The sequence below is a fragment of the Sus scrofa genome, chromosome 10, assembly GCF_000003025.6.
Source record: "Sus scrofa isolate TJ Tabasco breed Duroc chromosome 10, Sscrofa11.1, whole genome shotgun sequence".
NCBI classification, from domain to species: Eukaryota; Metazoa; Chordata; class Mammalia; order Artiodactyla; family Suidae; genus Sus; species Sus scrofa.
The window spans coordinates 33,000,630-33,014,473 of record NC_010452.4 but is presented as its reverse complement, the minus strand read 5'-3'; the positions used below and the strand labels follow the sequence as shown (position 1 = coordinate 33,014,473).

The following is a 13,844-nucleotide window of genomic DNA, read 5'->3' as shown; positions in this document are numbered from 1 at the left end:
CTTCTTCTCGACTCCGTCGCTCCCGCGGCGCGAGGCGCTCTCGCTCTTCTCCTCCTCCTCCTCCGCCGTCGCCCCTCCCCCCGCGCAGCCGCCGCCGCTGCCGCCGCCGCCGCCGCCGCCGCTGCGAGACCCCCGCGTGCCGCCCTCCTCCCGCCCTTCGGCTCCGCGCGCCCTTCGGCCCCGCGGCCCCCGAGGAGAACGAGAGGGCGAGCGAGCGCGGCGCTCCCGGGCCGGCTCGGCCGCGTACTCTCACCATCGCCGGCCCTCCGCCGCCTTCCTCCAATTCCACCTCCTCTCCCCCCCCCCCAAGTTGAGGCCCCCTCCGGGGGGGGGAGGCCCGGGACCAGGAGCGAATTTCTCCAACTCTCTCCACCCCTCCCCCACACGGCCTGAGTGCGAGGAGAAGGGCTCGGCCCGGCCCGCGTCGTGTGAAGAGGAACCGGGCTGGCCCACGGGCCGTCTGGGGCCTGGTCCGGGCCGCCGGGTGTGTGAAGACCGGGGCCCGTTGCGGCCCGGCCGAGGGCGAGCGCAGGGGAGGGGCCTGGTCCGGCCCGGCCGGTGCGTGAGGACTGGGGCCCCGGCCCGGCGCCGCCGCCGCCGCCGCCGCGATGGCCCAGCAGCAGATGACTAGTTCGCAGAAGGCCCTGATGCTTGAGCTGAAATCCCTGCAGGAGGAACCGGTGGAGGGCTTCCGGATCACCCTGGTGGATGAGTCCGACCTCTACAACTGGGAGGTTGCCATCTTCGGACCCCCTAACACCCTCTACGAAGGCGGCTACTTCAAGGTACCCCCAGCCCCTCTCCAACCTGGCTTCCTCGGGCGGAGGCCGCCGCTTTCCGCTCTTTTCCCGGCCAAGAGTGGCAGCGCGGGTGAGCGGAGGGGGCTCCTCACGTCGGCAGCCCCCTCCCCCATCCGTGGAGGCAGGAAGGCCTCGCTGGCTCTCCAAGTGCCTTTTCTTTGTCATGGGGGCGGGGGCGGGGGCGGGAGGCCAGACTGCACCGGGAAATAGGAAAGTCTCTGTGGCTAGGGTAGTGGCTACCCGAGGAGGAGGAGGAGGAGAGCGGTCTTTGTTTTGTTTCCCCAGCTGAGGGTGTGCGGGAAGAAAGGTGGTCTGTCTTTCCCCTCTCGTCCTCCCATCGGGACCATCTCTGCGCCGGCTGGAACTACCCCAGAGGGCAGAGTGACCTGCACTTATGGGATTGGACCTTTCTTTTGGGGTGGGGGTGGGGGTGGGGGAAGGGTATCGGTCTGTCATTCCAGAGGCTGCCTGGTGCCCTGACATTTTGGGGATTTGCTGGGCTTCTTGAATAGTGGTGGTTCCAACTTCGCATTCCAGTGGGCGGTCATGAAGAATAGGACCCTAGCGCTGGTAAACAAGGTTGCCTGCTTTTTCTAGCCATTACCTACTTTAGAGAACTTGAATCTAGCCCCTTTTCTGTCCTCATTTTCTATTTACTTCAGCCGTGTGTCAAAATGCCCTTTGTCCTCACCCTGCTACCAACTCTACTGACTCCCTCCCTCCCCCGGCCCCACATGTAGAAACACCCACAGAGGGCGGAACAGGTGATGTAGGGGGATTGGTTCCCACCTTAGTGAGACAAAATTGAAACCTTTTGCTCAGGTGGTTAACTGGCAAATGGAGGGTGATTTCACGGATGAAAAGTATCACCTGCGGTGGGATGGTGTCACAGAGTAGGACGACTCCTTAGCGACCGTAGACATTGTTTCTATTTTTTCACGATTTTAGAGCAGTGGTTATTATTCCTGAATCCAGTATTTTTTTTTTTTTTATTCCACGGTAGATAACTTAGAGGTATTGGGGATTTTTAATTTTTGTTTTTACCATTTTTGAAGAGGCAAATCACAGATTGAAAGTTGAATATTTTAAATGGTAGAGGTACAGAGACAGAAGAAATGAGTGCTTAGGAATTCGTTTAATTTTTTATTTCTAAAATTAAGTCAAATAGGACTATGAGTCAGTCTTAGTTTGTTTTGAAGGGAGGGGCTATCTTGGCAAAAGTTTTAAATGAGTATCTTAGTCATGTAGTATGTGTATTTTTAAGGACTACCTAATTTAGTTTCTACTCTTTTTAAAAGTAGAAGCCTTACTTTCAGGCTTGAAATTGGGTCTATTTTGTAGAAAATGTGAAGAATTGATAGGGGAATGTTTAATATTCATGTTTGTGAATAACCAGATACCTGGTTAAAGGCACGTATTTAGTATTTAGAATATTGTGTATACCCACTACATGCTTAATGTTTTGTGGTCACCATATACTGTACTTTTCAGATGCAGATACTTGCAATATGTACTGACTGGCCTTAGAGAAATGAAGTTTAATTTCCAAAAAGTATCGTTGTTTGGGACAATCCATAGTCAAGGTAAAAGGATACTAGCTAGAATGATCTTACTCCAGTGCAATTTGTTAAAAACAACAACAAACTGTATGTGAAGGAAACACACTGGGTTACAAATTGTAATGTTTTTGCTTAAGTAATTGGGAAAGGAATGTGGTGAACCCTTTCAGTTTGGAATAGGTAGTATGGAAGGAAGATTCGGTGTAGCATACACTGATTTAAATGCTTTTTAATTTCAGTCCTATTTAAAAGGAATGGTTTAATCTCCAGTTTGTTTTTTTTTTTTTCCTTTGTGACATGTAAAAAAAAAGTATGGAAATTCATAAACAGGTTTTGCGTTTTAGTCTCATGTGAGAATTTTGTTTTTTTCTGCTTTTTCCCCTTATTATATGGCTTTTTGTACCAAAGTTCTTTGTTGGAAAAAGGCAAATTTATGGTTCTGTGCAGTTAACACTAGTAATAGGTTTAAAACCATTGTTTTTTATTTCACTGCTTTTGTCCTAAAACAAGGCTTTTAGTGTGTTCCACTACAGCTGCAGTTAAAAGTTGGCACAGACCTTTCTCTACTACTGTTCTGCCTTATCAAATGGTGGTCCTTGAACGTTTAATAGAATCTATTTCAAGTTAAAGTCTTTCTTTTCTCTATTTTGCATTATAGTTTAGGCATTGGGCTGCCCCATCATTCTTTAAATTTTTCATCATGTAACTCCTTTACCTTTTACACATTAATAGGGTTCTAACTGATCTTTTCCACCATGAAATAGTTGGCTCCAGTCTATTTTAATTGTGTGGCATCTGTTCTGATAGAGACTTGTGAGACCTGTATTTCACAAATTTGTTTTTTCATTCTGTTTTTCTTTTTTAGAAAATCTTGAATCTAAGTAATCGTTAGCTTGGGGGGGAATATAGATATGTGATGGGCAAAGGTAGTTTCTTATGTCTGATTTTTTTGTGTATTTTGAAGTGTTCTTTGGCTTCAGTATCCTTTTGTCCAATTTCTTGATCTCATTGATTCACCAAGTGAATTTCTTTGCTGCTTCAATTCCCCCCCCCCCCCCGGGGGTCAGTCATGAGAACATAAAGTAGGAGATGGCTTAGGACACCCAGAAATACCTCTGAATTTAATTTTGCTAATGTGGAGCAAGTTAGAATTTTATTATGTTATTGGAATAACTTGTTGATCAAGTCAGCATTCAGTGATGACTCCTGAACAAATTCACCCTCGTTCTTTTAAAAGTAACTGTCTTTTCAAATAACTCCTGATAATGATCATAACTTAGTGTGGCTGCTTTAGTGTAGAACCTCCTTGGAAGTCCTGCAGTATTCATCTAAATGCATAGTAACCGTGAGTCTAGAGATCAGAAAGTGAGTGTCTCATGATAGGTATAGCATTAAAGGTTAAAATGATACCAAAAACTTAAAGTATTGCTGTTTTTATAGTTTTGCTTTTATTCAGTAATGTAAGGGAATGAAATAGAGGCATGTTCCATTTTTGGATAACTCCCAGGTGATGCAGTTTAGGAAGTATTTGTTATATACGCAAAGTTTTCCTTAATAGGATCTTTATCAGACTTAACACTGCTTTTATATTATTATTATTATTATTATTTTGGCTTTTTAGGGCCGTACCCACAGCATATGGAGATTCCTAGGCTAAGGGTCTAATCAGAGCTACAGCAGCCAGCCTACACCACAGCCACAGCCATGCCAGATCCAAGCTGCATCTGTGACCTATACCACCACTCACGGCAGCGCCGGATCCTTAACCCACTGAGTGAGACCAGGGATCAAACCCACAACCTCATGGGTCCTAGTCGGATTTGTTTCCGCTGCTCCACGACGGGAACTCCAAGAATAGTTGTTTTTAAAAATAAAGGATATGCATTATTTTCATTTGTTCTAGAATAAATATTTTTCTCCTAGTGTGCCACCCCCACAAAAACAAACAAATAAAAACCAAACAAAACAAAACCCACCAGACCTAACCTCTGTGCCTGGCAATATTCTTCACATTATATGGCATGCTGTATTTTATGACCCTGTAGATACTTTTTTGTTTTAATATTTTGTTTATTTGTAGTTTTTAAAATTATAGTTGACTTAGAATTTTGTGCCACGTAATTCTTTTTTTTTTTTTTTTTTTTTGCTGTAGCATATGGAAATTCTCAGGCTAGGGGTCGAAATCAGCTGTAGCTGCCAGCCTATGCCACAACCTCAACAACTCAGGATCCCAGCCATATCTGCAACCTACACTGCAGCTCACAGCAACAGCGGATTCCCGACCCACTGAGCAAGGCAAGGGATGATTGAACCCACATCCTCATGGATACTGGTTGGATTCGTTTCCACTGCGCCACAGTGGGAACTCCCAAGAATAAATGAATCTTTTCTTCAAGTGTGCCACCCCTAGAAAAACAAACAAAAAACAAACAACAAAACCCACCAAACATAAGTTCTGTGTCTGGCAGTGTTCTTTAGATTATATGGCATACTCTATTTTATGACCCTATAAATCTTTGTTTGTTTGTTTTAATATTTATTTTGTATTCTTTAAAATTATAATTAACTTACAATGTTGTGACACGTAATTCTTAATACATAGTTGAAACAGTTCTTTTAAGCAACTCAGCCTTCTTTTCATAGGGATCCTTTTGAGAACTTGATAACTTTTCTTCAGAAGAGAGAGTTCCCATTGTGGCTCAGAGGTAACCCAGCTAGTATCCATGAGGATGAAGGTTCAATCCCAGGGCCCACTCAGTGGGTTAATAATCTGGCATTGCAGTGAGCTGCTGTGTAGGTTGAAGATGTGGCTTGAATCTGGTGTTGCTGTGGCTGTGGCATAGGCTGACAGCTGTAGCTCTAATTTGACCCCTATCCTGGGAACTTCCATATGCCGCAGGTGCAGCCCTTAAAAAAAAAAAAAAAGACAAAAAAAATTTTTTTCTTAAGAAAATGACATACAAAGTAGTTTGTATACATTTTCAGAGGGTTAACTGACAGATTAAGAATCCGTGTTGTAAGGGATTTGGATAGGCAACTTAAAAACAAAATTAAACACCTTTGAAATTATAAAAGTCATGCTTTTTTTTTAATGCAACTATATGATGAGTCAGCTAAAATTTTCTTATTTTAAAAATTTTCTTTAGTCCTTTTGAGAACATCTCTTAGGGCTTTTAGCTGTAACCTTTTCTGGAAGCTGAACTTGTCTTGAGTGGTAACCTAAGGCAACGTTGTAAGTGAAAATATGGTTAATGTCCAACGATTTGGGGCACTAAATGCAATTTTAGTCCCCTATTCCCCACCCCTGGCAAATATAGCACCTGAGTATTTTATAGAGTAAGTCTTTATCCTATTAAGATAATTCCAGTAAACACTCTTTTTTTTTTTTTTGTCTTTTTGTCTTTTTGCCATTTCTGGGGCCACTCCTGCAGCATATGGAGGTTCCCAGACTAGGGGTCGAATCAGAGCTGCAGCCACTGTCCTATGCCAGAGCCACAGCAACGCGGGATCCGACCTCGTCTGCGACCTACACTGCAGCTCACGGCAGCACTGGATATTTAACCCACTGAGCAAGGCCAGGGATGGAACCCGCAACCTCTTGGTTCCTAGTCAGATTCTTTAACCACTGAGCCACGATGGGAACTCCAACATATTTTTATAGTTTAACGTCTTTGAAATTTGGAATGAGTCCATGAAGTCTTAGAATTGCCATCAGCCAGGTGGCACTTGTAACCTAGTTGCAAGAGACCCTTCCACAACTTTTTTTTTTTTGTCTTTTTAGGGCAACACCTGCAGTAGAAGTTCCCAAGCTAGGGGTTGAATCAGAGCTGCATCCGCCAGCTTACGCCACAGCCATAGCAACACCAGATCTGAGCCGTGTCTGAGACCTACACTATAGCTCACGGCAGTGCTGGATCCCTAACCCACTGAGCGAGGCCAGGGATCAGACTTGCATACTCATGGATATCAGTCAGATTTGTTTCCACTGAGCCACATTGGGAACTCCCCATTGAAGTCTTCTGGTAATTTTTTTTTCAATGCCAGCATGAGTATCTGTAATTTGATAAAGATTATTTTCTTTTTGAATCAAGGATTTGGGTCCTCAGTACTTTTTGTTGCATATTGATTGTTCTTCAGAGATTTCTGTTAGTAAACCTTTTATTGGACACACATCAAAGGCAGAGCACTGTAGGAAGAGTCACTACCTTATAGATGGTAAAGAAGAGCATTAGGACATTGATAACTTTAGAGGTCTTATGAATGATCTTCATAAAAACCTTTGTGCAGACTTTGAAACACATGTGAGGTGTGGGTGTTATTGACAGAATTGTAATGGCAATCAAAATTTTAAAGTTTTAAAGGCTGTGTTGAGCATTGGTCAACATAACCACAATCTGTTGTGATGAAATGTGCTGTTCCATCTATGCAACTTAGTATTAGTGGTCCTAGTCTAAGGTTGTAGAAGCAGCTGTCTGTTGGAGTCAGGTGAAATAAAGGAGGTCATCTAACAAATTGGTCCACTTCTGCTAATTTAGTTATGGGAAAATAACAGAAAGCGTCATAAATTTAGGATTTAGGGCTATATCTTGCTGAAAGGTCAAATTTAAAAGTTGTAATTCTTGGAGTTCCCGTCGTAGCGCAGGGGTTAACGAATCCGACTAGGAACCATGAGGTTGCAGGCTCGATCCCTGGCCTTGCTCAGTGGGTTAAGGATCCAGAGTTGCCGGAGCTGTGGCGTAACTTGCAGATGCAGCTCGGATCCCACGTTGCTGTGGCTCTGGTGTAGGCCAGTGGCAACATCTCCAATTAGACCCCTAGTCTGGGAACCTCCATATGCCATGGGAGCTGCCTAGGAAATGGCAAAAAGACAAAAAAAAAAAAAGTTTTAACCCTTCTGTGTTCCTGAGCTTCTTTCATGTACTACTACATAGATAGCTGAATAAGACTGAACCTCTTTGAAAGTGTTTTGTCAGCAAAGAATCAGTTCACCTTTATTAAGCAGTAAATTGTAATTCAGAGTTTATGCTTATGTATCTTTAAATGCATTGATCTTGAAGTGAATGAAATGGTAGTTGAAGAGATAATTATAGTTCAGATTGCCGAGGTTTGATGTTACATTAGAGTTCTTCCATATAAGAATTGGAATATTCAGATTTGGAAATAGTGTGTGTAAAGATTTATCCATCCACTTCAGTTTTTCTCTCTTTTTTTTTCCCCCTTTTTTGGCTTCAACTGAGGCATGTGGAAGTTCGAGGCCAGGAATTGAATCTGAGCCACAGCTGTGGCATTGCTGGATCCTTAACTCACTGTGCCAGGCCAGGAATCGAGCTGGCAACACCACAGACATGAGCCAGATTATGAACCCACTGCATGCGCCATACCAGGGACTCCAAATGGTACTTGTTTTTTTAGTGGGGGGGGGGGGCTGAACCCTCAGCATATGGAAGTTCCTGTGCTAAGGATGGAACTCACACCACAGCAGTGACCACAGCCGGATCCTTAACCACTAGGCGAACAGGAAACTTCTTTACTTGTTTTAATAACAAAAATTTTTTTTTGTTGCAGCACAATAAATTACTATTGTAACCTATTGGCAAGGTAAGTAGAACAGTCACTTAAAACATGCTAAAACTGGAGTTCGCACAGTGGGTTAAGAATCCAACTGCATGGAGTTCCCATCGTGGCTCAGCAGTTAATGAATCTGACTAGCATCCATGAGGACACAGGTTTGATCCCTGGCCTTGCTCATTGGGTTAAGGATCCAGTGTTGCAGTGAGCTGTGGTGTAGGTCACAGATGGGGCTCGGATCCTGCGTTGCTGTGGCGTAGGCCAGGAGCTATAGCTCCAATTCGACCCCTAGCCAGGGAACCTCCATATGCCTTGGGTGTGGCCCTAAAAAGCAAAATAAATAAGTAAATTAATAAATAAAATTAAAAAAAAAAAAAAAAGAATCCAACTGCAGTGGATTGGGCCACTGCAGAGGTGAGGGTTCAGTCCCTGGCCTGGGAACTTCCATATGCTGCAGGTGTGGCTATTAAAAAAAAAAAAGAGCTAAAACTTCTGAGTGTCATATTTATTTGCTTATTATAGTAATGTAGATATTAGTGGTTAACATCATTTGAGTGCTTATTGTGTGCCTCATACTTTACATAGAATATCTCATAATCCTCCTATGAGGTGTGGTTGCTGTTACTCTCATTTATTTATTTAGTTACAGAGCTTATTTAACTAGCCCTGGGTCCTCAGCTAGAAAGTTGTAATACACACTGGAATACCAGACTGCTTGACTTTATTTGTTTATTTATTTATTTATTTTGCTTTTCAGCACCGAACTCACAGCATATGGAGGTTCCCCAGGCTGGGGGTCACATCAGAGCTACTTAATGCAACACCAGATCCGTAACCTACTGAGCAAGGCCAGGGATCGAACCTGCAACCTCATGGTTCCTAGTCGTATTTGTTTCTGATGCACCACAACAGGAACTCCCAGACTGCTTGACTCTAAAGCCTGTATTTTATCTTACTGAGACTGCTTAAGATGTTTGAAGGTATAAAAGTGGAGCTTTGAGAAAATAAAATTTATGGTTTGATCCTTGGCCTTGCTCAGTGGTTTAAGGATCCAGCATTGCTGTGGGCTGTGTGTAGGTCACAGCTGCAGCTAGGATCCCGAGTTGCTGTGGCATAGGCCAGCGCTATAGCTCTGATTCGACCCCTAGCCTGGGAACCTCCATATGCCTTGGGTGTGGCCCCCTGCCCCCCAGAAAAAGGCAAAAATAATAATAAAATTTATGGAGCATTTGGAAAGGAACTATTTTTAAGTTTTATTTTATTTTAAAATTTATTTTATTTTATTTTTTTTGCTTTTTAGGGTTGCTCCCGTGGCATATGGAGGTTCCCAGGCTAGAGTCTAATCAGAGCTGCGACTGCCGGCCTACACCACAGCAGCACCAGATCTGAGCCGCGTCTGCAACCTGCACCACAGCTCACAGCAATGCCAGATCCTCAACCCACTTAGGCCAGGGATTGAACCTGCACCCTCATGGTTCCTAGTTGGATTCGTTTCCGCTGCGCCACAAAGGGAACTCCTGTTTTAAGTTTTATAAGTTTAATTGTCACAAGTGTATTTGTCTCTTCAGATTATGGGGAGAGATTTTTACAACTTAATAGAACTCTTGAATTCACTAGAAAAATTGGATTTTTTTTTTTTTATTAGCTTTTTAAGGCCATTCCCATGACATATGGAAGTTCCCAGACTAGGGGTCTAATTGTGCCTACGCCACAGCCACAGCCACAGCAACGCCAGATCTGAGCTGTGTCTCTGACCTACACCGCAGCTCACGGCAATGCCATATCCTTAACCCCATGAGCAAGGCCAGAGATGATTGAACCCGAATCCTCATGGATACTAGTCGGTTCATTACCACTGAGCCACAATAGGAATTCCCCAAAAATTGAATTTTTGTTGTTCTTGGACTGCTTGGATTAGAAAGTGACAAATCATTGCAAAAAGTTTTTTTTAATTGACAAATTGATTCCTTTAATAGCAACCTTCTCATTACTTTAAGGGGACTGTGGGGTAGTGCTAGCATTGAGAGATATAAGTCTAAGAAAACTAGTCTTTGGATTTAGAAAAGATAAAACACCTCTAAAGTGACAGTGGGAGATTATGGAGGAGCATAGTGCAATACAGTATTGCAATACAGTATTGATTTATGCTTTTAAAATGATAATGCATTAATACTTTTCACGTATATTTAAACACTATAGGAAACTTGAGCAGTGTAAGATTAAAACTTTCTTTGTTCTTTCAGTTGAGACTGTTAACTGGTATTCCTTGTCTCTGTTACAGCATCGTTACTTATTCATTCATTTATTTATTTGGCCTTGCCCTCAGAATGAGCAAGTTCCCAGGCCAGGGATCAAACTCGAGCCATAGCAGTGACCTGAGCCACTGCAGTAACAATGCCAAATCCTTAACCTGCTGCACCACAAGGGAACTCCTATGATGACATCTTTAAATCATTGCCATAGGTTTATTTATTTACTTTTTGCCTCAGTCCATTTTATTTAGGGGCTTTGGAGGAGGGTCTAGGGCCTTATCCTTCTGGCCAGAATTTCCCAGCTTCATAGTCACTGAAAAGTGCCATAGTTTTAATCTCTTCTGTATTTGGATTTTCAAGTTTCACAATTATTTAGTTATCTGCTTTGCTTTATTTGCTGCATGGGCAGCTAAATGCTTAATATGAGGAATAAATTCTATGAAAATATTCAGATTGTGTGGTTTACTTAATAGTATACATAGTAATTCAGATGGTAAGCATTGAGTGTTTATTACCAGACTGAAAATAACTATGGTTCCTTTCATAAGATAAAATTAAAAATTTGTAGGAGTTCCCTTGTGGCGATGTGGGTTAAGGATCATTGTTCCTGCAATCATGGGTTGCTGCTATGACGAGAGTTTGATCCCTGGCCTGGGAACTTTCACATGCCACAAGCGTGGCCAAAAGAAAAAAAAAAAGGACTAGAAGTGCATTTTAGGGAGTTCTCTCTGGGGTGCAGTGAGCTAAGACTCCAGTGTTGGCACAGCTGTGGTGTAGGTCACAGCTGCAGCCTGGATCCGATCCCTAACTAATAACTTCCATAAGCCTCAAGTGAGGTCAAGAAAGAAAAAAAAAAAAAAAAAGAAGTACATTTTAGAAGTGCAGAATTGCTTATAAAGAGGAGAGTTCCCCTCATGGCTCAGTGGTTAACAAACCCGACTAGGATCCACGAGGCTGTGGGTTCAGTCCCTGGCCTTGCTCAGTGGGTTAAGGATCCAGCGTTGCCATGAGTTGTGGTGTAGGTCACAGACGTGGCTTGGAGCTGGTGTTGATGTGGCTATGGTGTAGGTTGGCAGCTGTAGTTCTGATTAGACCTCTAGCCTGGGAACCGCCATATGCCGTGGGTATAGCCCTAAAAAGCAAATAAATAAATAAACAGTGACTGTAAAAGCTACAGATATTTTAATGGTTCTTGATACATTAAGGATTAGTATAATTAGAAAAATACTTTTTGGGGGGGCTGTGCTCGTGGCATGTGGAAGTTCCCAGGCCAGGGTTGGAACCCTCACCACAGGTGTGACCTAGCCATAGCTGTGACAACTTGGAACCCTTAACCTGTTGAACCACCAGGGAACTCCAAGAAGTACATTTTTATAGCTGTACTTTGTGCTTTGATAATACTCTGCATGCATGCATTTTGTTAAAGAATAATTTTGGTTGATGTTTAGCCAAATATGTATGTACTTTTTCTTTCTTCCCCAGTATATATAAAGTTTCCTAAATATAAGATTAAATACACCTTGATCATTCCTTTTACTTATGTACTCTGAACAAATTAATTCTTAATAATGTGGAGTAGGGAGGGAACTTTTAAAATAGGTTAAATTTTTGAGGTGTATTGAATTGTAACAAACAAGCTTTGCTGGATTATTGTTCCAACTGCCAAATATGTCCTGAAAACTTTTTGTTTGTTTTTTGTTTTTGTTTGTTTGTTTTTGTTTTGGGCCATGCCTGTGGCATGTGGAAATTCCAGGGTCAGGGATCAAACCTGTACCACAGCAGTGACCTGAGCTCCTTCAGTGACAAAGCTGGATCCTTATCCTGCTATGCCACCAGGGAATTGCAAGCCCTGAAAACTTTTAAGTCTACATCTAATTAGATCTTTTTTGAGTTTTCGTTATGTATGAGTTTTCTAATATGTCTTATTTGCACAAAACACTTAAAAACTAAATTGAACTCTCCTTTTCCCCATGAGTCTCTTCTGTATTCACTCTCCTGGATATTGAACACTGTCTGCCCAGTCACACAAGCCTAGAAGCTGGAAGTCAGTTCAGATGATTTCTGCTTCTGCTTTCCACATAGTGATTATTTTTAGTATATCACGTCTCTGGTATTTAGTCCCTTTTCTTTATTCCTACTGCCATCATGTAAGCTCATACTCATTTGCCACTCACTTGGACTGTGACAGTAGCTTCTTTATCTTGTGCCCCTCCAGTCTGTAATGCCACCAGAGTAACCTATCTAAAACTAAGCTGAGAGTTCCCATTGAGGCTCGAGGTAATGAACCCGACTAGTATCCATGAGGCTTTGGGTTTGATTCCTGACCTTGCTAATAAGTGGGTTAAGGATTTGGTGTTGCTGTGAGCTGTGGTGCCCGTCACAGACATGGCTCGGATCTGGCATTCCTGTTCCTGAGGTGTAGGTGAGCAGCTGCAGCTCCTATCAGACCCCTAGCCTGGGAATTTCCATATGCTGCTAGTGCAGCTCTTAAAAAAAAGACCAAAAAAAAAAAAAAAAACCCTTCCATGTGTCATAGCTGTGGCCCAAAAAAGAGAAGAAAAAACCAAAAACTAATCTGACCTGTTCCCACTACAAAGGAAAAGAAAAGAAAAAAGCCCATCTTACATTAAATTAAACAAAAATTCCTTTATATGGCATACAAGGGCCTTCATGAACTGGTTGCTTCTTTTCTTGTCTTTATTTTTTTGTTCATTTGTTTGTTTTTTGCTTTTTAGGGCCCAACCCCCACCATATGGAAGTTCCCAGGCTAGGGGTCAAATCAGAGCTGCAGCTGGCAGCCTGCACCATAGCCACACCAACACATCTGAGTCGAGTCTGTGACCTACACCACAGCTCACAGCAATGCTGGATCCCTGACCCACCGAGTGAGGCCAGGGATTGAACCCACATCCTCATGGATTCTCTGTGGATTCGTTTCTGCCAGGCCACAACGGAAACTTCTGTTACTTACTTTTCAAACTGTATTTCCTGTTCTTGCCCCAGAAGTAGTCTTTGTGCCATTGCCTAAACTGTTACCTATCTGGAATGTCTTTTCCAGTTTTTCTCCTCTCTTTAGTCCATGAATTCCAGCTTATATTTTAAGACTCCATTCGCTGCGAATGACCTCTTGGGATCTCTCCCTTTAATACCCACTCCCCCAATTACATTATTTAAAGTAAATGCCAGACCTTATATCCTTTTATCCCTAAATGCTGGAGTCCCTAAAAGAAAAGGAATCCTTCCAAAAACATAGTTGTACTATCTTTACACTTACTAAATAAAAAATATTTCTGTAATATTATCTAATATCTAATTAGTGTTCAGATTTCCACAGTTGTCTTATACTTTTTTTTTTTTTTTTTGGTTTTTTTGCCATTTCTAGGGCCGCTCCCGCGGCATATGGAGGTTCCCAGGCTAGGGGTTGAATCAGAGCTACAGCTGCCAGCCTACACCAGAGCCACAGCAACGCGGGATCCAAGCCGCGTCTGCGACCTACACCACAGCTCACGGCAACGCTGGATCCTTAACCCACTGAGTAAGGCCAGGCATCGAACCCGCAACCTCATGGTTCCTAGTCGGATTCGTTAACCACTGCGCCACGACAGGAACTCTGGATACACTTTTTTAAAAGTGTAGGAGTTACCTTCGTGGCTCAGTGATAACAA

The 13,844-nt window shown here is 42.9% G+C and overlaps 1 protein-coding gene across 1 annotated transcript in view; it reads left to right on the top strand.

Annotated features, from left to right (window-relative positions):
- The window catches only part of UBE2R2 (ubiquitin conjugating enzyme E2 R2), a 120,050-nt gene continuing 106,206 nt past the window's right edge, over positions 1-13,844 (top strand). The window contains exon 1 of the mRNA XM_021064700.1: positions 1-785. Within this exon, the coding sequence (XP_020920359.1) occupies positions 609-785 (177 nt within the window). The 5' untranslated portion in view covers positions 1-608. The remainder of the gene's footprint in view (positions 786-13,844) is intronic.